This window comes from Hibiscus syriacus, unplaced genomic scaffold, assembly GCF_006381635.1.
Source record: "Hibiscus syriacus cultivar Baekdansim isolate YM2019G1 unplaced genomic scaffold, ASM638163v2 tig00111166_pilon, whole genome shotgun sequence".
NCBI lineage: Eukaryota > Viridiplantae > Streptophyta > Magnoliopsida > Malvales > Malvaceae > Hibiscus > Hibiscus syriacus.
Genome location: NW_024063008.1, coordinates 559,392 through 584,872, shown reverse-complemented (window position 1 = coordinate 584,872; position 25,481 = coordinate 559,392). Strand labels below are relative to the sequence as shown.

The window sequence follows — 25,481 nt, the reverse complement described above, 5'->3', positions numbered from 1 at the left end:
CGGTAGACTTTGAAGTAGAAGTTCAACACGTTATTGTTCTCCTATTTTACAACTTAAGGATGTAAGTTGAGAAAATAAAGTATTCAGTGTATTTAAGTGCCCCGTCACTGAAGTAGATTCTGGCATACGGAGAGTGTACAATTTTCTCTTAAGGAAAATTTTATTGTGTAGCGATGTGGCCTCGTACAATTTGGTGAGATGGTCTTATATCTCCTTAGCTGTCTTATTCTCCTCGATGCTTGACAATACTTCATCTGCTAATGCTAGATGAAAGTTTGCCATAGCATTCCCGTCCATTTCGATCCATTTGTTGTTATCTGTGAAATCCACTGGCCTTTCACTGATACTTGCTAGACAACCGTATTTCCTCAGGATGACCTTCATCTTCAATTTCCACAATGAGAAATTTCTCCCATTGAATTTTTTCAATATCAAATTTCATTGTCATAGCTTCTATTATTGATAGCTCCCACTATTTCACTATCGTGAATAGTTCTTTAGAACCTCAAAGAATGGGTAATACCTTCTTATTTTCTTATGTTGGAGGATCCACCTTTTGGTGGCAACTACAAATACAATAAGCAGATATTACACACTCAAATCTGGCTCGGATACTAATTGTTGCGGAAGACGGCTATCGGATAGAGCAAAATCGCAACTGATAATTTGAGAAAATAAAAATGAAGATAAAAGAGACACAAAATTTACGTGGAAAACCCCTAAAAATATAAGGTAAAAACCACGGGCAACGGTAGAAGAATTTCACTATGAGAAAATAGGAATTACAACCTTTCTCGATCTACCAAGGAGAAAACAATGATAATTCTCTCTAGATAAAAAGGAGAAAACAACTCTCAAGAAACTCTCTAAAATCTCTCTAGTATTGGAAGAAAGCTAGAATGCTTTGGGATGGTTTTGAAGCTAAATGAGCTAGGGTATTTATAGTTGAAGCTTTAAGGACTAATTTGTAAATACCCTAAATTATAATGACTAATTGCATAGTTTTACCATCCAAAATTTTCAATAATTTGGTTGTCAAATTTGACCAATTTTGTCACCCTATTAATGCCACCAAATTGCCACCCATAATGTTGACAATTGATGCAATTTGGTGTGCCAATTTTCAACACTTTTGAGGTCAGAATTCTTGCAGGGGAAAATCCGATCAAAATTAACTTCAGCAACATTACAAAGGCATCAAACACGAGAGGAATCATGGCATTGTGTGCTAGTTTTGAAGGGGATGGTAAAGTGACATTGAGAAACCAAGTGTCACCCGATGTTTGTGTTGCGACAAGGCATGGGCATTTCGGTTTGGTCGTTGAGTTACCGCCACCTATGCCGGTGAGGCAGAAGAAGATTAGCAGATGGAAATTGGCTGTCGGAAGCTCGATCGGAGCTGCATTGGGTGCTTTCCTCTTGGGCTTGCTTTTGGTGACAATGCTTGTTAAGGTAAAGAAGAAAGCGAGAATGGATGAGTTGGAGAGGAGAGCGTATGAAGAAGAAGCTCTCCAGGTTTCCATGGTTGGACATACGAGAGCTCCAATAGCATCCGGTACTCGAACAACGCCTACAATCGAACATGACTACACACCTTTTGCTTCTTGAAATCTCATCATTATTCTTTCTGTAAGATTAGTTCTGTTTGTTTTTGACATAGAAAACAATTCCAACCAAAATATTCTTATGTTCTTTATCCATAAGTTTCCAGAAAACGACCTAGCTGGTTTGTTCAGACATATTCAAAGGGCTATTCGGTTTCTTTCTTTCTGGTTTTGCATCAGTCAAAAAGCCATGAGCGTGGGATTTGAATATTCTGAAAAAATGATTGCGAACAGAAAGAAAACCCAAGTGTCCATTGACCCTTCAACGTTGACCTTATTATGATTTTATTCTCTTTATTTTATAAAAATTTGTATTTAGTCACATTACTTTAATTTAGTCTCTTTTTTCTGGTATTCCGTCACATAGTGGGTCACATGTCAACCATGTTCAACTAAAAACACAACATCTTAACCGAATGCTTAAAGTTGTATTTACTTTATAGGCACCTAACCATTGGGAACAAAGAAGAGCGGGTAGTTTTAATACAAATTTATAAAAGTATAAGAGATATATTTATATAATTTTAAAGGAAAAACAAATTATCAATAAAATATTAAAAAATCTATATTATCTGAGATTTTAAAACTTTTAGAGGGCAATCAACTCCTCTCAATCTATCCTTGATCATGTTATTGTTTATTTGCAGGGGCAAAACTGTTTATCGGGTCTATTAATAACCTTACAAAAGTGGGGATAAAATGATCTGCCCTTGTGAACATATTTAAATATAATAGAGGGACTAAAACCATACATATACCCTGTAATCATATTACCCATCCCCACATAGATGACTTTAATCAGCCAAAGACCCTTGAAAGGAAGGAGTAAATTAAGAAATACAATGATTCAATAGAGAAACGGGCAATTATTACTTTATAGTAAGATATCGCAAGCGGTTTTAGTAATTAAAGTCAATATTGTTCTTCTCAAAAAATTTAAATTTGAGTAATTGCATCTGCGAAGTGTATATAAATTATCAATAACTAAGAAAAATTATAATGTATTGTATCTTTAATCACTTCAATCGACATTCTTCCTCTCATTAATTAAATCTGCCATGATCTTGTTGCACCACTCCTCTCAAGATGTGTTAAAGGGAGTGTTATTCTTTCTAAATATTTTAAATTCAAACAATTACATCTGTAAGATATACAAGAATTATAATAATTAAGAAAAATTATAATGTATTATGTCTTTAATCACTTCATTCAGCGTTCTTCCACTCGTTAACCAAATCTACCATGATATTCTTGCTGCACCACCCCTTCCAAGCTTTGAACCCAAGAGTTTTCTAGGATTTTAGGTCTAGCCATGGTCATATCATTATATCATCATTAGGAAGACTAATAAATCAAATTAATTTATTCTATTTATAATATTAGAAATCGAATATTGAATGTTGTTTAAGGATTTAACATTTATTTTATTTTGAATATTAATTTTTATTTTTAATTATTTTATAAACAGAATTAGACGTACTTTTTAGTTAAAATTTCCACATAAATGTGATTAGTTTTGAAATAATAAAACTTCAAATTTGAAGGTCCAGGCTGTTGGCAAAAGAAGAAGAGGGGGAGAAAGAGAATGAATAAAATGAGTTGGGCCACTTTCCAATCGGCTGGCCCAATTATTAGCAGGCAGCAGATTCGAGTGTAACGGTTCAGTTCTGCTTTCGGCCGCACTAAATCCTTTCCTTTCTTTCAGTACTGACTGTTACCAGTTACCAGTTACCGGGAAAGTGAAACGCATTAACCGAACGCTGTCGAAATTCTCACTTGAAAAGATGAATATATATATATATATATATATATATATATATATATATATATATAAATTATTATTTAAACGTATTATTAATAAAAATAATTAGCAAGGGGATCTTAAATATCTTTAAATAAATTAAAATATAAAATAACGAGATATATGATATATGAATATTATTTATGAAACATCATTCAATGATAATGTACCAAATAATAATTTATTAAATATTTTGTAAATTTAATAGTTACATTTATTTAATTTATTTTAGTTTAAGAATATTTTTTAAAATATTTATTTTCACTTAAGATTTGGAGGTATTTTTATCTAATAGTGAAATAATTAGGGACATATATGAATTGGATTGAGTTTTTAGTCGATTTGAATTTGGTCTAGGTATTATACTCTTCCTTCCATCATCTGGTCTCAAATTTAAGGATGTTTTACTCGACTTTTGATTCGATTTTATTTTTTGTGTAAAAAAATACACTTGATCTAACCTAATATGTATACATATAGTTCTTATTTTTATTAGGTAAAATAGAGATTTAATTGAAAATATAAAAAAAATATGATATTGCAATTATTCTTAATTATATATAAGAGTTAATTACGTTGTTTTTTCAAGTTAATAATTTTTTATCACAAACGAACTTACCTTTCTAAATCTCAATCAAACTCAAAAATAAATTTCAAAAAGAAAATCTTTCACCCTACGTTAAATACAAGTACCGTGTTCATTCCTAAAAATAATATTAGATTAAAATAGAATTGATTTGAAATATCATATTTATATGACAATTTATATGAATTAATATAATTTCTATAAATTAATTTGAAATATCATATTTATATGAATTTTGGTATTTGAACATGTCTACATGATATATTAACTTGCTAATAATTATTATTTTTTCCGTATCTTATAAATGGTAACTTATTAAAAAATTAAGATTAATAAACCGACTCAGGTTCATCATAGATAAATATGGATTGGTCCGTAGTAGATTCCTTCCTTTCGCGCAAAAAAATATAGGAACATCCAACGATTTTTCGTCGCCAGAAAAAAGAATCTAAACGACAAAGAAAAGCTGCCCCCAAGCAATAACTCGTCTTCAACCTCTCAATTATTCTCTTTTTAGGGTTTGTCCGATTGTAATCATCCCCTCAAAACACAATTATTTATCGATGGACGACCCGGCGTTGAGTAATCAACGTAACCAATCATCTCCGGCAACTCCCCATCTCAACCTCCCGTCGAGAATGTCCGACTCTTCCCTCCATCTCGAAAACGGTCCGTCTCGGTCTTCTCGGACAATGCACATCAACCGTCTGCTGAACTACAACTACAACAGCTCTCCGTCGCGCACAATTTATTCAGATAGGTTCATTCCCAGTAGATCGGGATCCAATTTTGCCCTTTTTGACATCTCAAATTCACCGACTTCAGCTGAAGGAAAAGAAGATGGCTCTGGTACTTATCACAGCCTTTTACGTTCTGCGCTTTTTGGGCCCGATACACCAGACAAGAAAGATCCATTGGGACCTCCGGCTTGCCGTAATATTTTCCGATTCAAAACAGAAACTAAACGGCCATTACATTCGCTTTCACCTTTCGGACTTGATGAATCGGTTCCCGGAATTAGCCATAGCCCAGTTAAGGCTTCCAGGAAAGTTCCCAGGTCACCTTACAAGGTTAACATTTTTTATGGTTTTCACGGTAAATTTGGTTGATTTCCGTTTTTTTAGGAGTTAATGTTTGTTCTTCTGTTTTTTAGGTTTTGGATGCACCTGCATTACAAGATGATTTCTATTTGAATTTGGTGGATTGGTCATCAAATAATGTGTTGGCTGTGGGGTTGGGGAACTGTGTTTATTTGTGGAATGCTTGTAGTAGTAAGGTTACCAAGTTGTGTGATTTGGGGATCGATGATAGTGTGTGTTCAGTTGGTTGGGCTCAACGTGGAACTCATCTTGCGGTTGGGACTAGCAACGGAAAAGTTCAGGTTTAACTTTATTAGTATTTTGATGATAAGAACCGTTATGTTTCCAACTTGTGTAGTTTATCTATGTGTGTATGCTTGCTTTCTGATTTTGCTGTGTTACTTTTAGGCTGTCATGGTTAGATAATTTAATTATGTGATCAGAACTCGAAAGCACTAGTTCTTAACAAGTGCAGTAATGTTTTCAAAGTTGTTTCACAAACAGGGGTGGCAGAATGCATGCAAAGTTTGAAAGCTTTGCCTTCCATAGAAAAGTATTGTTGATTTGTTAAAACAATCTGGAGCTATAAGAGTAATATTTATCATCATTCATTTGATTTAGCTGGAAATTCCTAATATTTATTTTTCTATGGAATTGTTCTTGAATTTGCTTATGCTATTATATGGTGTTTTCGGTTACGGGATTATCAAGCTATCGCATGATGTCCAAATTGCAAACCAAAAATAATAGCTGGACTTTATGATGTAGCTCAGAGAACTTTAAGATTGTAGTTAACTATCGGGAGAAATAAGTAGAGAAAAGGCCTCAAATTTGGTCGGAATCTTCTTCAAAGGTCAGATTAGGCATGATCCAAAAGTGAAAGCTTCTATCCATGGTTTATGGATTCAAGAGAGAAACTTAAAAACTGTTTAATGGTCTTGTCAGATGCAAGCATGGGTACCTTTTAAAGATATGTACAAATTTGCAGGATTTCTGTGTAGTGCGAGATGTCTTCTGATAATTTGGGACTGAAACTTTCATCTATTTTATTACCACATTGAAAGCTCATCTTAACTTCCTTATGCAAGGAAAATACATTCTTTAATTGCTTCAAAGTATTTTGTTACTTGAAAATTTGAAAATTTAGGTCTGGTGTTGTGAATCTTGCCTGTCATCGTCGGCTTCCTGTTCTGATTGAAACTCATATGGCAAGCGAAAAGTCAATTCAAGATTCTCTCCCCACTGGAGTTCCTTGGTCTGTTTTTGTTGATAATCTGAGTAAAACAATCAGTAGGAGAGTGTTGTGGGAACGGTTCAAGCTTCATGGCAAGGTTGTTAAGGTATTTATTTCCATTGTCAACAAGAGACCGAAGTACAGAGATTCAACTTTTGCATTTGTCCACTTTGAGAGTCAGGAGGATCTTTTGCAAGCAGTAGCAAAGGTCGATAATGCGATGATTGATGGGAAGAGAGTTTCGATCAGGGAGGCGAAGTATCAGAGGTTGGCAAGAGGGAAGAAGCTGATTAGTTCAGAAGCTGAAGGGGCTAAGCAGAGGATTGAAACTCAAACAAAGAGTCTTGAAGGTAAAGGTACGGTGTTTAAAAAGTTTCATGATGGGAGCTCTTATCGCGATAAACTGGTGGGAAAGAAGAGGTTACCAGTAGGGACTCGCAATAGTTTGACGAGTGGCGGAGTTGCTTTGAAGAATCCCTACTATGTCTTTATCCCTGTGGATGAGCGATGTTGGTTGAAGAGGTCGCTGACTGGCATTCATAAACAATCGTATGATATGGAACTAATTTAGAAAGCTCTGCACAGTGATGGTATAAATGCAAAAGTGGCAAGCTGGGGGTACGCTAGGAATTCTTGTTTAGTCACTTTCCTGTCGGAAGAAGTGAAAGTGAAAGCTTTGAAAGAAAAAGCTTTAGAGTTAAATTTATGGTTCGATTGGTTGAGGCCAGTTTCCTCGGATGAGGGTGTTCTTTTGGCGTTTTGTGAAGTGTCGTTAATTAAAGTACCTCTTAATTATTGGAATGAAGCCTTTTTCTCCAGTCTGGCTTCAAGGTGGGGGGGAGTTTGTGGAGATCAAGATGGAAACACTGCTAAAGTTGGACTGCAGAGTAGCCCAGAAGGTTGTTAAGGCTGCTAGTCCTTTTGATTTCCCGGAATCGATCTCCATCAACACTAACAGTAGGTTGTATGTGATAAAGATTAAAGTAGAGATATCGATTGATGGTTTTCCTGAGTTATCGAATGGAGAGAGTGATGGAGAGCTTTTAGATGAATGGGAGGCGGATCATCGGAGAACTAGTCCGATGATGGAGGGGTCTTGAGGGATCGGGAAATCCAAGAGGCAGGAATGGTGTCCCTAGAAAGAGTGGATACATGGCTTCAAGAGATTTCGACAGGTGCCATAGAGGCTCTCGTTCCTGGAGTTAATGCTGCAACTGATACGAGGCTAATTAATTCGGTGGGGATTGATGAAGAGAGGTAGGTTAATTGTGTAGTTCTTATGCAGCAGATTCTGTCGTGGATTAATGAAGTGGATTATGGGTTGGCAAGGGGAATTAATAGCGGGTCAGATAGGTTCAATTCTTGTAGGGAGAACGTGGAGAATATGCAGGCTGATCCAGGAACAAGCAAAGGTGGACATTTTCAACGTGAGTCTCATAGGAGATCCAGTTCTTTGGATTCTCTAAGTAGTAATGGTAATCATATAAGGGTTCAGGCGGTCCTCAAAATAATAATATTAGAGTGGGCGAAGATTCAATTTCTTCTTGTTCTTAGAGGAAGGATCTTTCTTCAAATTGTGGTCGCACCTTAAGAAGGAGTGTGTCAATGGGTAGAACTGGGTGCAAATCATTTATTAGAGTCTATAGCAGAAGCAGAGGAAGGGGATTTTCGAGAGAGGAAAAGCATGATCGTTCTAAGTCTCCAAGACAGTGTCCGGATGTGGATGAAGAAGTCTGGGCAAGTTGGGAAGTTAGCAATGTGATGGATGTAACCTTCCGAGGAGGTAAAAAAGCCTTTATGAAAAAGGCGAATTTTGTGATAGAGGAAATGAGGAAGGGGACTGAGAATTGATCTCCTGTGGTTGTCATGTTATTTTCTTATTTCCTATGTCAAGTTTAAGTATTTTATCTTGGAATGTGACGGGTTTGGGGAGAAGAGAAAAGGCAAGGGAAGGGGTATGAGGAATTTTATTATAGGGAAGAAACCAGTGTTGACGTTTATCCAAGAATCAAAGGGGGGAGGCTGTCAGTTATTCCTTACTAACGAGATTAGGAGGGAATTTGTTGAGAGGATATGTGGCGTCTCTTGCGGTTGAATCAACAGGGGGCTTGTTAACATTATGGGACGAAAGCAAGCTGGAGGTGGAAACCGAATGTGCTCAGGAGAGGTTTATTACATTTAAAGGTAACTTAAAAGAATTGTCTGTTAAATGTTGGTTTATTAATGTGTATAGGCTATCAGTGGATTCGGAGAAAGAATCATTCTTCGAGGCGTTGTTGTCTTTTGTGCTACAACTGGATTGTCCCATTTTTTTGGGAGGTGATTTTAATGCATACCTATCACAAGAGGAGAAAATAGAGAGAAAGCAGGACATATTCTAGATGAGAGTTTTTAACGAGTTCGTGCATAGGACAAATGATCTTCCTTTGTCGGGTGATAACTTCACTTGGTGTAACAACAGGTAAATTCCTACTTTTGTTAGATTGGGACATGTTTCTAGTAGATATGAATTTCTTATCAGTGTTTCCGATGCTAAATCAAAGTCTGCTCCTGAGATCTTTATCCGATCATAATGCAATTATTATGGAAAGTAAAGGGTTGGATTGGGGCCTGAAGCCATTTAGATTGTTTAATTATTTATTAGAGGAGGAAGGTTTTAAAGAGAAAATGGTAGAGGAATTTCAAAAAGCAAGGATGAGAAGCATGAGAAAAGGGATTTCCAGTGTTCTAAATTTCTCTAAAGCGGCAATCAAAAAGTGGTCTAATGCCAGTCTTATCAATATGAAAATGTCCATATTGGAGCTGGAAAAACATATTCATGACACGGAAATTGAAATGCAGCAGGGGTCCTCTTCTTTATCTATGGAGTCTTTGGGTATGGCTAGAAAAAAGCTTTGGGATCTGAATAAAAAGAGGAGCTGGTTTGGAAGCAAAAATCATGAGTGAGATGGTGTTTAGAGGGCGATCATAACACTAGATTTTTTCATACGTGTGCTGCAAACAGAGGAAGGGTGAATGCCATTAAAGCGTTGAAAGTGGGTGGTCAATTAACGATGGATCCTGAAGTTATTAAATCAAGCATTGCAAATTTTTTCAAAGAAGCTTACAATAGGAATCCTACATTTGAGGTAGAGGCATTGGATTTCAATTTCTCCAAGATTTCAATGGAGCAAAATTTGTTCTTGGAGAGACCATTTTCGGAGGAAGAAGTTTGAGATGCAATATCGTCCTCAGATAGTAACAAGGCTCCGGGGCCGGATGGATTGACAATGGGATTCTTCAAAAAGTTTTGGCCAAATTTAAAAGTGGAAATCTTGAGTTTTTTCAGTGACCTTTATATGGGAAAAAGATGGGATAAAGGAGTAAACCACTCTTTCATTACCCTTGTTCCGAAAAAGACAAGTTCGGAAAGTATTGAGGATTTTAGATTGATTAGCCTTGTCGGAGGGCTTTATAAGATTTTGTCGAAGGTATTATCTAGGAGATTACGAAAATGTATGGATTCGGTTGTTAGCCCTTCCCAATTCGCCTTCATTCCGGGGAGGCATATTATGGACTGTTCGTTTATTGCGAACAAGGGGATTGATTGTTGGAAAAGGAAAGGCCTCGAAGGAATAGCATTCAAGGTTGACTTCAAGAAAGCGTATGACTCAATTAATTGAAGTATATTGCTGAAAATCATGGATAGTATGGGGATTGGGCAAAGGTGGAGATCTTGGATGAAAATGTGTTTGCCCACGGCTTCAATTTCGGTTTTAGTGAATGGTTCTCCTTCGAATGAGTTTTGGATTGTGAGGGGTCTTCGACAGGGTTGCTCTCTTTCTCTTCTTTTTAATTTGGTTGATGTTGTCGAAGGATGTGTCTTTAGTCTTGTTTAGAGGATTTAAGATTTGAAGTTTGGGTAATTCCTTTAAGCTCACTCACCTCCAATTTGCAGACGATCTATTAATCTTTTGCAATGCTTCGATCGGGGAGTTGAAGAATGTGAGTAAGGTGTTTTTGATCTTTGAGATGATGTCTAGTTTGCAAATTAATTTATCCAAAAGCAGCGTGAATGAAGGGGTCCTTAGTGAGTGGGCTGCTATAATAGGGTGCATAGTGGGTTCCTTCCCAACAGATTATTTGGGGTTACCTCTTGGATGAAGAAAATTCACCATCATTATGGGACCCGGTTATTCAAAAATTTTACAAGAAATTGGTTGGGTGGAAGGCAGCTTCTTTGTTTATTGCTGATAGAGTTGTGTTGATAAAATCGGTTCTTTGTTCCCTGCCAACATATTTCATGTCAATTTTTAGAATGCCAAGTTGTGTATTGAAAATTATGGCAAAATTTCTTTGGGGGGATTTGGTTTCCAAAAGCAGAATTCATTGGGTTAACTAGTCTATCGTTTGTAACCCTAAGGCTTTGGGAGGGCTTGGGGTTTCAAATTTAGAACTTATGAACAGAGCGTTATTGGGAAAATGGACATGAAAATTTGCTAATGAGAAAACTTGGTGGAAAAGGATTATTTGTTGCAATAACAAAATTGATCCTAATTCAATGAGGTTGGAAAATTCGGCCTCTTACAAAGCATCTTGGATATGGAAGGGGTTGTTAAAAATTGTTGTTCGAATGGTGAATTTGGAGTTTGTTTGCGGAATAATTTTAAAATGAAGGTGGGCAATGGGGATTCAATTTTGTTTTGGCATGACGCTTGACTTGATGGAGTTCCATTGAAAGAGCGTTTTCCAAGGTTGTTCACTCTTTCGATTAACAAGGAGGGGAAGATTGCTGATTTCAGGAAATTAAACTCCTCAGGTTGTTTTTGGGACATTCCAATGAGAAGAAATCTTGCCGATTGGGAGATGTTGCAATGAGATAAACTTATTTCATTGTTGTATAATTTTAATCCTTCGCCTATGATTGATGACAACTTTGTGTGGTTAGGAGAAGGTGATGGTCGTTTCTTAGTTAAATCTTATCTTAGAATCCTTCTCGACAATTCGGATAACAGTTTTTTGTGGTCAAGACATGTGTGGTCTGGTGCGGCTCCTCCTCGGGTTGAATCTTTTGTCTGGCAGGTGGTGCATAAGAAGGTAACAGTCAAAGTGGATTTAATTAAATGTGGGGTGCAAGGGATTAAAGATCCATCTTGTCCGTTTTGCGGGTTGGCTCAAGAAACTATTTTTCATTTGTTCGTTTCGTGTAAAGTGTCTTGGGGTTTATGAGTGAGCTTCTTGCGGCTTTGGGAGATCTCTTTTGCTATTCATGAGTGTCTTGCAACACTGATTTCCGGTTGGTTTGATCTTGTGTCTCGATCAACCATTTGGGGTTCATACCAGGAGCAATTTTGTGGTCAATTTGGAAGATGAGGAATGAGATCGTATTTAACAAAGTAAAGTTGGATTTTGCATTGTTATCCTTTCTCTCGAGGTATAGAGTAGCAGCATGGTTTACCTCAAAATTTCCAAAAGTGCCGATTTCTTTTGATAGTCTAGTGGGGATCCTTCATTAGCTGATCGTGTTTTGAATCCTGATAAGATCCCTTCAAATTTGGTGAGTTGGTCTCTGCCTCCAATCGGTTTTGTTAAAGTGGACATGGATGGTGCTATGGATAGAATGTGGTTGAAAGGTGGCATCAGAGGGTTGCTTAGAGATGAGAAAGGTGTGGTGTTGGAATCGTTCTCTGAGAGAGTTGGTTTTAGCCCTCCTATTCTGACATAACTGTTGGTAATTAAGAGAGGGTTGTTGCTTTTCTTGGAATCGGGGATGTCGGTGAATCGTAGACTTATTTTAGAATCCGATAGCGCTGTGGCTGTGGAATGGATCAAGAACTCCGTTGTTCTTGTCTATAGTTAAAGATATCGCCTCGATTGTGGTTGATAAAAGTGTTATTGTTAGGCATGTGTTGAGAGCGACAAACTGGGAAGCGGATGAATTTGCTAAATTGGGGTATTTTTGTTGCATTGAGTGTGTTGTATTTGGGGAATTTTGGTCATTTTTTATAATTGTGTTTTGCTTGCGGTTGGTCGATTGTCTTTAGGATATAGTTTTTATGAGTTCGGCTTGGTAATTGCTTTGTTTTTGTAGTTTTTTTGTAGCTCATTGTTGAGGCGGTGGTCAAGGTTATTTGGTGGTATTGTATTTTTCTTGTACTTGGATTTATGCAATAAAATTTTGAGGCAGTCTTTTCCTCCTTCCAATGTCCGTTGAGCCACTCTTGTTGCTTGACGGTTATGAAGGGGGGTTTTAATGAGGCCTTCCTTTTTATCAAAAAACTTTAGGTCTGGTCTGCTTCTACCGTGGTCATGGAAGGCAACCAAAATTTCAGCCCTGCGTTGGGCTTGAGAGAGAATTTTTTTCTCTATTATTGCCTTTGCATGAATCTTATAGTTTCTGTCTATATCCGAATTCCTGCATTTTGCTTGTAGGATTATGTAGTTAGTTAATGGCTATCACTTTGTGTGTAGATCTGGGATGCAACTCGCTGCCGGAGGGTAAGAACAATGGAGGGGCATCGGTTACGTGTTGGGGCCTTGGCGTGGAGCTCTTCTCTGTTATCTTCTGGTAGTCGTGATAAGAGCATTCTTCAAAGAGATATACGTGCTCAGGATGATTTTGCTAGTAAACTCTCCGGTCACAAGTCAGAGGTTAGACTCTTATCCCCTTTCAGTTTGATTCAACTTGATCAACTATATAACTTTTTTGGCCAAACAATTATATTTATGTATTTTACATATAAATACATTTGGTTTTTTCCCCCTAGCACTATCTTTTCTTACATGTATGTCCTTTGATTTCGTAAATGCCTCTTTTTCATGTTTTATCAAGAATTCATTCTTACATGCTGGTCATCATTATTATTTATTTTTGGAAATTGCATGTTCTACCCATCATTATTGTTTTCATTTATGGCTCTTGCTATATGCTCATGTTCTGAATTCCGAGTCTGAATGACTATTGGGCATTGAGTAGGTTTGTGGACTGAAGTGGTCTTATGATAACCGGGAACTAGCATCAGGTGGAAATGACAACAAAGTATGTAAAAACATTTCTTTTGCCTGTCGGACTTATTCGAGGCTTAATATGCATTAACTTTGAAACTGATTGAATGACAAATCTCATCCATATGCAGCTTTTCGTTTGGAATCAACATTCCACTCAGCCTGTCCTGAAATACTGTGACCATACTGCTGCTGTAAAAGCAATTGCATGGTCTCCCCATCTACATGGCCTTCTTGCATCTGGGGGTGGTACAGCTGATCGATGTATTAGATTCTGGAATACAACCACTAACACACACTTGAGCTGCATGGACACTGGAAGTCAGGTGGTTTTTTTTTTATCAAATCATGCCCCTCAACTATGTCCTTAAATTTGCATCAAGTGGACTCTTAGGTGCATAAAGTTTCTTCCTTGACTGCATTGATATAGGTGATATTTCTCCAACTAGTTTGAATTTTGAAATGATGACTGCATGGGGGTCAAATTAATTCTCTTATCAATATGCAATGCAGTAACCTTGTTGATAATGAGAGATTAGGAAAATTTTATTCTACATATCTAATTTTAAGTTCTAGTATAAGTTCTTTGAACAGATCCATGTCAAAGCTTTATTATAGAAATTAACAGAAGACAGTTACAAGTTCCTTTTTGCCCTGGCTGTGCTCCTTAAGACTAGAGTTACAAATTCTTGATGCTTATAATGTCTGCTCGATGCATGGCAGGTATGCAATCTCGTTTGGTCTAAGAATGTTAATGAACTTGTCAGCACTCATGGATACTCTCAAAACCAGATAATTGTTTGGAGATACCCTATGATGTCAAAGGTAGAAGAAGTGTATATATGATTATTACCTCTAGTCTACTTTTTGTCTTCTAAAAGTTTATTCTACTAATGCAGTTGGCTACTCTTACGGGCCACACATACAGAGTCCTTTATCTAGCCATCTCACCTGATGGACAGGTTGGTCACCTTCCAAGCTTTATATACTTGTCCTTGGTTTCTACTTCCGTATTACAATAAAATATTAACATATATGAGAAGTTCTGCAATTTTATTTTCTCATTATTTGTACATCAATGTTCTACTTGTGTTTGAAATTACCTTTTTTCTTTTTACACTTTTTGCAGACAATAGTTACTGGAGCTGGAGATGAGACGCTAAGGTTTTGGATTGTGTTCCCTTCTCAGAAATCTCAGGTAATGGCATTTGGTGGAGTCCAGGCTATCTGAAAAATTTTAGTCTTCTTTCTTCTGATCATTTAATCTGGCTTTCGTTCGAATACCAGTCTCGTAAGTTTACTTTTGTTTGTGGGGATTGTATGTTTTACTTCATAGGGAGCAAATGGAATATAAAGTAGTTTTGATTTTGTACTGTTAAATGTCTGCTTTTAATTGAAAAGTAAATGCTGAATTATTCTGTGGCTTGCCTCGAATCACATAGTTCTTTCAAGTTTTCCTCTTTCTGCCATCAATGCAAACATCTGCTATGCAAATAATGCAATGGTCTATAGAAGCAACTCATACATTTGTGGCATGATCTCTAACGCAGAACACTGATAGCGAAATAGGAGCATCATCTTTGGGGAGAACCACGATTCGCTAAGTTGAAGAAACGATGCTGTAAGCTCGGGGTTTATCAGATATTCATACGCTTGTGAGCATTCTCATGCTCTGAATTTGCAGCAGGACAGGGGCAGCAACTATTTTATTGTTAGTTTATTGATTTTGGATCCCAGTTTTCATTTTGATTAATGTAAAAGAGGGAGTTGTTGCATCAATTGTCGGTAGCCGCTCCCTCCCTCCCTTTGTAAATTAAAAAGGTCGCAGAGTTTGTCACCGTAGCACGTTTCTTTGTGTTTGTAAATAAATTCATACTAAAGGGTTTTTGTAATGCGAGTAAATTTGAATTATTATTTATTTCATAGTCTTTTTATAATTTAACAAAATATATTTTTCAATATTCTTAAATGATGAAACGAATTTTAAATTCAACCTCATTTAGCTTTAGGTTGTCTTGTTTTGGGTCATTAAAAATATTTAATTGTCACTAAATGTTTGTTGTCACTTGGATGTAGAGGTGTTTATGAGTCAGGCTAGATTTATGTTTCAGAGTTAATACATTTTATTTTTGTCTAAATTTAATTTAGCTCGAAACATAGACTTTAAATTTTGTCCAAATCCATCCATATTTGTAAATGTTAATTCGAGTATGTTTTCGGTCTATTCATAATATTATTTTACTTTTTTTTAAAAAATATTTAATTTAATTTAATTTAATGTTCAATACTTTATATAATTTCTATTTTATAAAATTTAATTCTTTTATATATGGACAACTCAACATCTTATTTAATATTTATACTAAAATATTATATTATAAATTATTTTTTGTAATATAAATATATAAAAATAACATAATATATCATAAATTTATAAAACGGGTTGAATTGATTCGATCCAATTTAATTAGGCCTGTAAATGAACAAAATGAACACGAACAGGGTATGTTCATGTTCATTTGTTTAACTTTAACCGAACAAATGAACGAACACGAACATAAACGAACAAAAATTTCTTGTTCGAGTTTGTTCGTTAAGGAATGTATCTTGTTCGTGTTCGTTTATTTAAATGACGAACGGATGTAAAAAACCATAAATGAATACAATAAACGAATGTAAACGAACATAATAAATGAACATAAATGAACGTAATAAACTAACGTAATAAATGAATATAAATGAACATAAAACACAACAATAATAGTCATATAAAATTCATTAATATAAGTTGCAACTTCATAGTTAATTTTTATTTAATTGTTAAGGGTTTTTTATTTGTATTTATAATTAATTGAATTTTAAAATATTAATGGGCATCAGATTAAAATTTATTGGCTCTTAATATTTTAAATGGATCTAAATAGATTGGGGTAAACATAAATGAACAAACATAAACGAACGAAAGTAAACGAACAAACATAAACGAACATAAATGAACATATTATTGAATGTTCATGAACGTAAATGAACGAACGAGCCCTCTGTTTGTGTTCGTTCATTTAATTAAACGAACACAAAATATTGTTCATGTTCGTTAATTTAATAAATAAACGAACACAAACAAACTTCCTGTCGAATGGTTCACGAACAGTTCGCTGAATGTTCAGTTAGTTTACATGCCTAAATTTAATAGGGACTAATATTTTTATTTAAATATTATTAAATTTAATACGGGCTACCCGCCCGTTTAGCCCGCGGGTTTTGACGGTGCAGGCTTAAACGGAGCGGTTTAAAAAACTCGCAATCATAAACGATCTTGAATTCTAAGGCCCGTGGCCCGTCCATTTAACTCGCGGGCTAAACGGGCTTACCCGTTCACTGTTCACTATTTATGTGAAAAAAGAGAGAAGTTGGGGAGATAGAGAGAAACGGCGGAGAAGGGAAACAAAAAAAAATGAGGCTATGATTCCTAAAATTTTATAACGACGTATATATAATATAAGTCACACAAAACAACGTATTTTAGGGATTTAGGGCAACCATGACAAGTTTTAATGTGCTAATCGTGTAAGGGCTCCACCCACTTTTGAATTAATGCAATATAATCCTTAAATATAGTTTTTCTTATGATTAATTTAATTATTATATTTATACATGGTTTAATACTTTGATTTGTTTTTTTTTCTATTTTTTAACGTACATGTATATAGTTTTTCTTATGATTAATTATTGTAGTATAATAAACGTTTTATGGCTTATTTATATATATATTGATGGTATTAATTATAAATGGTAGTTTTTCTTATGATTAATTATTGTAGTATAATAAACGTTTTATGGCTTATTTATATATATATTGATGGTATTAATTATAAATGGTAAATACATATATAAAAAGATGGAAACATTTTTGCTTATGTTATCATATTACGTTACCATAGGTATAATTAATACGTTTGAACTTCAAAATTGGATATCATCAAATTAAAACGTGAATTGGGCTTCAGATTTCAGTGCACATAAAACGTGAATTAGGCTATGGCTAAAATGCACATAAAACGTGAATTGGGCTAAACGTGAATTGTCTTCCGTAAAACATAAAATAAATTGAAAAAAATAATTAAATTAAGCGGGCTACCGACAGATATACCCATTAAATCCACGAATTTAACAGTCCGGACTAATAAGCCCGCAATTTAAACGAGCTTTATTTTTTAGGCCCGAAGCCCGCACGAGCCGCGGGTTATATGGGTAACCCGCGAACCTTAGCCCATATACCCAGCTCTAATGAGTCTTTAAATCATTAACAATAATATGATGTATCATTTTATTATTGACGTATATTTATTTGAAAATTAAGTTTTTATTTTTATTTGTTACATAACATAAATTATAGTCTAAATTTTACACAATATGTTTTCAAATATTTATCAAATAAAACAGATTTATTTCATGAGATATTTTTATTTATTTGAACTAATAATATCATATAATTTTATTAAATGAGGAAATCCAATGAAGTTGTAAGAATTTATAAATATTAAAATAAACTAATCATTTTAATTGATCATTTCACTTAAAACCATTAAAATACATAAATTAAAGAGTCGATATCAAATTTAATCTTAAAAAAAGAGAAAGTTTATTAATCAAATGATATAATTTTTTTAATATGCATAATCAAAGAATTAAAAAATTGAAAAAGAGAGAAAGAAAAAGGAGATAATTAGAAAAAAGAACACAATAAAGATCATAATAAAATATAGGTACCGTTGTTTCGTCAAAGATCGACGGAATCATTCTCTTAAACAAATAAATAAAAAATATTTAAAAAAAATATAAAAACAAAAGATAGAATTAAAAATAGAAAAAAAACATTATATTTTAAAAAACAAAAGAGGGAAATAGAAAAAAAAAACTTAGACAAATTCATTTTTCTTTATCTATAAAAACAAAAGATAGAGTTATATTTATGATCATATAAAACAAAATCAAAAACAAATCTTAAAAAAAATTAAAAATTTTAACAATTTCATTTCATTAAACAGTATATTCCACACCTTAAAATTCTAATATCAAACAATTAAAAATGATAAATTATTTAATTTATTTCTATCACATTTTCATATGTCTAATGATAGTATATTCTAATGATAGTTTATTTAATTTAATTCTGTCACATTTTCATGAGTCTCTTACATTCAAATTCAAATAATATGTGAACTCTCTGGTAACATGAAGGTAGATGTTGAAGCTTCATTTAAATTGAATAATCACCAATATATATTTTAAAACTAGGGCTTTTGGATATTTCTTCTCTTCGGTAGTCCTATACACAATTCCGTCGCTACCTCCGTGTTCTGAGTTTGGAGCTCATCTGACAGGCTTGTTGACGATGATTCTCGTGGTCGCAGCCCACACTATTCATTAGAATGTAATAATATGTTCCATAATGTCGTTAAAATATTAATGAAAAAATATATATAGATAAGGGATGAAATTTTAAAGTTTCTTCTTTTATAATTGTTAATTTTAGTCATTCATTTGTACTCGTCTAATAATTTAAAAAATACTTAAAATTTAAAAATTATGCATTATGTAACTGGATATATATATATATGATAAGTGGTTCAAACAAAATCATATTATCATAGAGGACGATTAGAGATCAAATACCTGTTCACGCAGATTAGCATTTTCTTCCCCAAGGCGTCTCTCCTGAATTAATGTTTAGCTTAATTAATTATTAATCCAAAATAGCATCCTTGAAATTTATGCTGTTAAGAATCATATAATATGTTAATTAGAAAGCATGCAAAATGGTTCACCTCTTCCTTTAACTTCTCAATCTGCTCCAAGAATACCTGATTCTGCAACACATTAAAATAAATGTTTTAAGATTTTATAACATTATATACATACATGCATGAAAATAGAGATTCGAAACTATATATAGATATATAGTTTATGGATTTGGATGTACCTTTCTTGCCCTAATTCTGCATAAGCTTCGTTCCAACTGGTTTTCTAACTGTTGCAGATCATCAGCAGAACATGGTTCTAGTCCATGTCCCAGCATTTTTCTGTTATGAAACATATAGAGGTTTACACATGAAGATGAAGAAAAGGGATTCCAAATATGAAGTTGAACTCAACATTAAGAACAAGTTTGAAGCTCAAGGGTTTGTTTAACCTTTTAGAATCTTCCAGGAATTCAATCTTCCTTGCCATGCTTTGAGCGTCTTCCTTTACATTCTTCACGTCCATGCAAATTCAATCATTAGATATTGACCGACAAGACTCGATGCATGTATGATCGGCCTAGTGCAGTGTATGTGTGTGCATGTAAATATATATTTATTTCTGACTTGCTAAATATGTAAATAAGACACCAAGAAGATAATATATATTAGGGTGGGGCTATACCTGCATATTTTCGTCTACTGCTTTGCTGCTGATTCCATAAGCATCCTTCTCTCTCTTTTGATATCGATCTATGGTTTTGTTCATACTGAAAGCATCTCAAAACACACACAATAAGCACTGCACTGTCCAATTTAACTCGAGACATCCTAGGCAGCTAGGCTTACAAAATAAACATGATACTACTAGTCGAGGTGCGGGATAGACACGGGCATAAAATTTTATATTGAAGTGCGTAAAAAAGTTATCAATAAAAAATATCTAAAACATATAGAAATTTGAAATTTTTATTAGGACAACTGCCCCCTTCAGCCCATCAATGGTGCGGGTGACGCAGCCCACGCTTTACGAAATTTCTCTGCTATATGATAAAGCATTGTAGCTCATCTAAATCTTAGCTAGTTTGAAACCAATTCAGATATAGAAACATGTATTTAATTTAGTTACCTTCAATCACAATTTAATATTTCAAGTTAGAATTATTCGGATTTAGGTAAGTGTTAGATACCTGTATGTATTACGAACAACACAATTTCAAGTAAGGGTGAGTATTACTGTACTGCTTGGTTCCAATTAAATGAATATATAAAAAAAAGATTTATAATTATATTTAATAGATCAAATATCATCTAAAATGATATAAAATATTATTTTTTAAAAATAGATTTTGAGGACAAAAAATTGATGAGGGTACTAGGGAGTCAATGAATTGAAAGGATGAAAGAATTTGAAAAGAGTTATAGTTGGAGGACCAAATTAAATAAAATACAAAGATGATATATTAAATTACAAAAAGAGGAGATTTATGGTTGAAAAGAGAAATTCGAGTTACATATATATTCTAAAGTGAAAGAGAAGAATATGTGTCAAATTTGATCAAAGTAGACTTAAAAGTTAAAACAAGGAAGAGATTGAAGAAATAGGAAAATTATAGACCAAATCACAAAACAATTAAATTATTTAACAAAAATCATAAAATAACGTAGTTTTTATATTAAATTCTTTGGTTATTCGAACTTTTAGAATTTATGATAGTTATGTAACAAGGTTTTCTTTAAAAGGATTCAGGCCGATAAAGATTATAAAGTAATATTTGTTCTAAGTACTCTCAATCATTTGATATGAAGATCAAATTTTTAACATTGTTACGACGAGGGTTAGTTGGTGATGTAATGGTAAATGGTTGGACTTTTTTAAATCTGTTAATGACATTGTAATATTTGTGATTAGTATTCACTAATTGCAGTTCAATCAAATGCTCCGTTATCCATTTTGGGGGATTCGAATTAGTAATCGAGTTAGATTAATTGTAATGAAGAGTGTTCTAAGGAAAGTGTGAGAAATGAGGCGTGAAGCGGTATTGGATCTAAAATGATTGCTTTTTGTTTTTTTTTTAAGTAGTAAATTCGTACTTTTTTTTAATCATTTGTATTGAACACACATCAACACAGCTGCTTAAACTCAAGAATTTAATGAAGAACAACACACTCCCTTAACCACTGAGATCACTCAATGAGTTCACCTAAAAAGATAGTTGAGGGTAGGAGTGAGCAAAACTTTACTTGACTCAAAAAATCGATATTTTTGACTCGACTCGACTCAAATTGACTTTGAGTTGTAATTTCATAAACTCAACTCGACTTGAAAAAGTTTTAAATTTGAGTCGAGTTATAAAATACAACTCGAATATTTCAAAATTTTTAGTAATTAGTGGATTGGTTTTTAAGTTTGAGTCTAGTCAATCTACTCTGTATCATTCATGTATATCACATGAAAAAAAATATGAAGAAATATATATGAAGTTATAGAAAACTATCTAAATTGGAATCAAATAGTATCATAATATTATAAATATTTACAATTAAATTTAAAATGAAACTAGAACAATTTGACTCGACTCAAATTTTATAAATTCGACTTGACTTAAAAAAAATTCAAATCAAGTTTGAATAATAAAATAGGACTCAAATAACTTGAATTTTTACTTAACTTGACTCGATCGAGCACTCACCCCTAGTTGAGGGTTAAGTTAGTGGAAGAAAATGTGTACTATAGTTATATATTTATATTGTATAAACATGATGACATATTTTAATAGAATTATATTTTTCAAAGCAAATATATATACATCAAAGTGTGTCAAAACCCACTAGAAAGAACTATCTACACCCCATAGAAAGACATTCCCTTCCCTACCATTCTTGTCATTTTCATTTTCTTGTTTGGTTTTCACCATTGATGAGTGCTTGAAACATCAAGAAAGAAAAGTTTAAATTAGCATTATTTGAAAGGCAAATTCTTAATTTGAAAGCTCATGTTGGTTACCCATGAACTTGGCCATCTTTATGTGTCGTTAGATTAGTAAATAATTGTCTAGGAATCTTTGGTTCATGAACTCCAACTCCTCATCCTTGGTTCATGCAAGAATTCAAATATGAAAATTTAGATTAATTTTCAGTATATCTTGTTTTCAATGTGTATATGGCATGTGTTGAGAAACTCAAGTTAATTATAGAGGGGATTTTTAAGAAAGAAATGAGAAATTAATCACTAAAAAGCTAAAGTGGTGTTGGTCATAAATTTCAAATTTTTCGAGTTACTATTCAAGTTGTATTTTACAACTCAATTTGAACTTGAAATTTTTTCGAGTCGAGTCGAGTTTATGAAATTACAACTCGAAGTTAATTCGAGTCGTGTCAAATCGAAAAATTTAATTTTTCAAGTCGTGTTTTGCTCACCCCTAGTAGTTTGACATGTTATGTGTAGTTCATTAAACTCTATTATGGCATCATGATACACCTTGTAAAACCATACCATGCTTTAATAATACGTGCTATGCTATGATGTATTTGTGTAAATTGTTAATTGACTTCTTTATTAAACTTCTTAAAGCTTAATTTGTCTGTTCCATTGTTTTTACAGGAATTAGATAGTTCGAATAGATGAGATTGTACTATCAGCAAATCATAAGTCATCATCTCTTGTATCGTATATATCTCTTTTGAATACTATTAGAGTCGGTGACATGTATATAATAATTATCGATATTAAGGTCTAACTATAATGATCGCTTTGCAAGTCTTTCATGTTTAGAGATGTGTATATGTTTACTTGATTCAAGTTGTGTTTTGATATATGCACAACACTTGTTATACTTGCGTGTAAATTATTATGAGTGAATTATCGAATAAATATTATAAAAGCATGCACATGAGATGATTGATAATAGCATGATATGGTACAATAAATAAGCTTGGCACATATGCATCAAATGATAAGTTTGATACTTTAGGATAAGCAATAGATTGATGGTTGTTGAATTATTTTGAGGTACAAGTATGTTTGAATAGTGTGGACGATTGAACAACACATGCTAGTATTAGCTAATTTGAGTGTTATATGATAAATGATGGTTGAGACTAGTCTAAAATTTTATAAAATAATTTTAGTATGTCTAGTAGGTTGAAGTGTATGTTTGGTGTGAGATCGAAATCTAAAAATTAAAAATTTGTATTTTAATTTTAAAATTTCGAAATTGTGTGATGTGTGTATCGATATTCTTAAAAGAAGTTTTGATACTTTCATTACATTGTATTTAAGAGTTTTGATACCCTATATCTAGTTTCAAAACTACCTTGTCTTTATTGGCAAGTTTTTTTTTTATTAACCGGGAATAAATATAAAGGGTTGTGTCTGTTTAAAATTAATTCTCAACCATACCCCTGACATTCATAGTACTTGAACTCGTGACCTCAAAGAATAATAATAAAAAAATTAGTTCGTTTTGTTAGACCTTACGATTGTTATTAATTGTATTATTTGTCTCGTGATTAATCTATTTTATAGTTTAATCTTCTCATTGCGTAAAGTCTTTGTTTTAATTTTCTATCAAATCTGATTTTACTTCAATTACCTGCCGTAGCATCTTTGATTTGATTTACGACTGAATTGGATTTGATTTGAGATGTTAAAATTTTATGCTTAAAGATCGTAACATTAAAGATTGTTGGGTGTCTTCTTCATTAAAATCCTTAGAGTCCAATGTTGACGGTTCATTTCATGGTAGGTTTGGTAAAACTAACATTGGAGGTGTTAAGAGATCATTGTGGTAGGTTTCTTGTCCGATTCTCTATGGGTACTTGACTCTAAGAGTTATCGGCCTATCAAAGATAGTGGGGTTTACCTTGAAAAAAAGGCAAATTACTTCTCCACTGTAACCTAATCCATATATGATAAAGAAGAAATCCCCAAGTACAATAACACAGAGCCCCCAACAGTAAACAGCTTCCACTTCCAATTTACTAATTTCCTTCTTTCTTTCTTTTTTAGTTAAAAAAATGGAACTCTTTTGACCTTTCTATCACTTGTGTAGTTTATGTATAGGAGATTTTAACATAAACCAAGATCTTATAGATAGAAAGAAACAAGAAATTTTCTCATAAAATCATTGCATGTAGCATACATTATATATATATATATTGCAGCTCCATGCTTATTTTTCATTAATCTTTAAAACCCTTGTAATGGTTGTTAAGTCAAGGTAAGGCTAAATGACTCAACTCCCAAGCCGTGGCGACTAATAATCTCACTATATCCTTACCCAAGACATTAAACCCTAATTAAGGACTCTCTTTCTTTTGCCTGTCTCGGGACTTATGCTAGTTGAAGAATGACAGAAATCTGCAACACATAAACAAGGAAACCCAACAGATTACGAAATCAACTCCTAAGATTTGATTCTAAAGAGATCAGAAATCAGACCCCCTTATAATAAAGCTTGCGATCATCAATGACTCCTAGTACTTACCTGCAGCTATATACAGTACATGGTAGGACAGCGGGAGGACTGTCTAGTTAAAATCCAAGTTCAATTACCGAAACTTATATCTTCCAAGATTTAATTAGCAAAAACAAAGAAATTATCAGAAACTTGCAGGAAAATTACGCACCCGGAGCTAGAAAACTCATATAACTTCCCTCTGGGAGAGAAGATGATGAGTGCAACTTCGGCATCGCAGAGAACGGATAACTCATAGGCCTTTTTAAGCAGTCCATTTCTTCTCTTTGAGAAGGTTACTTGCCTGCTTGCTGCATTTTCTATTCTCTTCATCTGGGTTTTCTGTCTCCCCATTTTCTCCTACATACACAAACCCAGAAAAATAATTTGTCTCAACTCAAAGTGATTTTTTATCAGGGAAAAAGAGATTTCTAAAAATAGTACTATGACAGAAAAATCTGCAAAAGTTGAGTTGATGTGAAGGGAAAAAGAAAAAAAATAAGAAAATTTCTCTTTGAAAACGAAAAATCTAACAGAAACCCTAGATTTTGCAGATGAGAAATGACTTGACCAATCACTCACTCAAGCTTCTCTAACCCTATATTTTAGTAGTAAATAAATATGAAAAAACAGAAGGATATCATAATAGGCAAAGTCTATGGAAGTGAAGAACCTAATCTCTTTCTTCTTTTGGTAAAATGGAAGACGACCTCCCAAAAAAAGAAAAACAGAGAATAAATGACAAAACGTGTGATTCCACAACGACGAGCAAGACGGATGCACGGAAAATGTGTGCCCACCGCCTGAACAAATGACACCTGTTGGGTTTTACCGACAACCTCCGCTTCCGGTATCCACCGAAAGGAGCAACAACCAGCCTGTGAGGTGATAGTAAAATACACGCGACAGTTCTGTCGGTTGCATGAAAATGTTGGACACTCCCCCGGACACCATTCAAAACTTCTTTCTCTCTCTCTCTACCTTGTGTCCGTA

At 33.8% G+C, this 25,481-nt stretch overlaps 3 protein-coding genes across 6 annotated transcripts in view; 2 read left to right on the top strand and 1 right to left on the bottom strand.

The window, feature by feature from the left end:
- The first annotated feature begins 1,215 nt into the window (after window positions 1–1,215).
- LOC120155278 lies at window positions 1,216–1,608 on the top strand. The gene has a single exon (XM_039166849.1). It carries the CDS (start codon window positions 1,216–1,218, stop codon window positions 1,606–1,608), a length of 393 nt encoding a protein of 130 aa, XP_039022780.1.
- Window positions 1,609–4,444: 2,836 nt separating this feature from the next.
- LOC120155225 (protein FIZZY-RELATED 2-like) overlaps window positions 4,445–25,481 on the top strand; it is a 34,939-nt gene continuing 13,902 nt past the window's right edge. Inside the window, exons 1-11 of one of the 3 annotated variants that reach the window (XR_005518952.1) lie at window positions 4,445–5,061; window positions 5,145–5,372; window positions 12,755–12,934; window positions 13,260–13,322; window positions 13,420–13,614; window positions 14,012–14,113; window positions 14,188–14,250; window positions 14,418–14,486; window positions 14,839–15,121; window positions 15,298–15,300; window positions 20,428–20,439. Coding sequence is in view for 1 of the 3 variants with exons in the window: in XM_039166801.1 (XP_039022732.1) it covers window positions 4,555–5,061; window positions 5,145–5,372; window positions 12,755–12,934; window positions 13,260–13,322; window positions 13,420–13,614; window positions 14,012–14,113; window positions 14,188–14,250; window positions 14,418–14,486; window positions 14,839–14,892 (1,461 nt within the window). In the remaining 2 variants the exon portion in view is untranslated. Of the gene's footprint in view, window positions 5,062–5,144; window positions 5,373–12,754; window positions 12,935–13,259; window positions 13,323–13,419; window positions 13,615–14,011; window positions 14,114–14,187; window positions 14,251–14,417; window positions 14,487–14,838; window positions 15,210–15,297; window positions 15,301–20,427; window positions 20,440–23,015; window positions 23,023–25,481 lie in introns of those variants that run through there. The other 2 variants (XR_005518953.1, XM_039166801.1) reach the window with 2 other exon arrangements.
- On the bottom strand, window positions 18,542–25,251 carry LOC120155226 (MADS-box protein SOC1-like). 2 transcript variants are annotated; one of them, XM_039166802.1, is made up of 8 exons: window positions 25,162–25,250; window positions 24,661–24,848; window positions 19,715–19,799; window positions 19,482–19,543; window positions 19,272–19,371; window positions 19,117–19,158; window positions 18,965–19,006; window positions 18,542–18,708 (listed from the first exon to the last, which is right to left on the bottom strand). In XM_039166802.1, the coding sequence occupies exons 2-8, from the start codon at window positions 24,840–24,842 to the stop codon at window positions 18,583–18,585; spliced, it is 639 nt and encodes a 212-aa protein (XP_039022733.1). In that variant the 5' UTR covers window positions 24,843–24,848; window positions 25,162–25,250; the 3' UTR covers window positions 18,542–18,582. The 2 variants fall into 2 exon arrangements, 1 of the variants encoding a protein (XP_039022733.1); XR_005518954.1 differs by having other exon boundaries at window positions 18,650–18,750; window positions 18,886–19,006; window positions 25,162–25,251.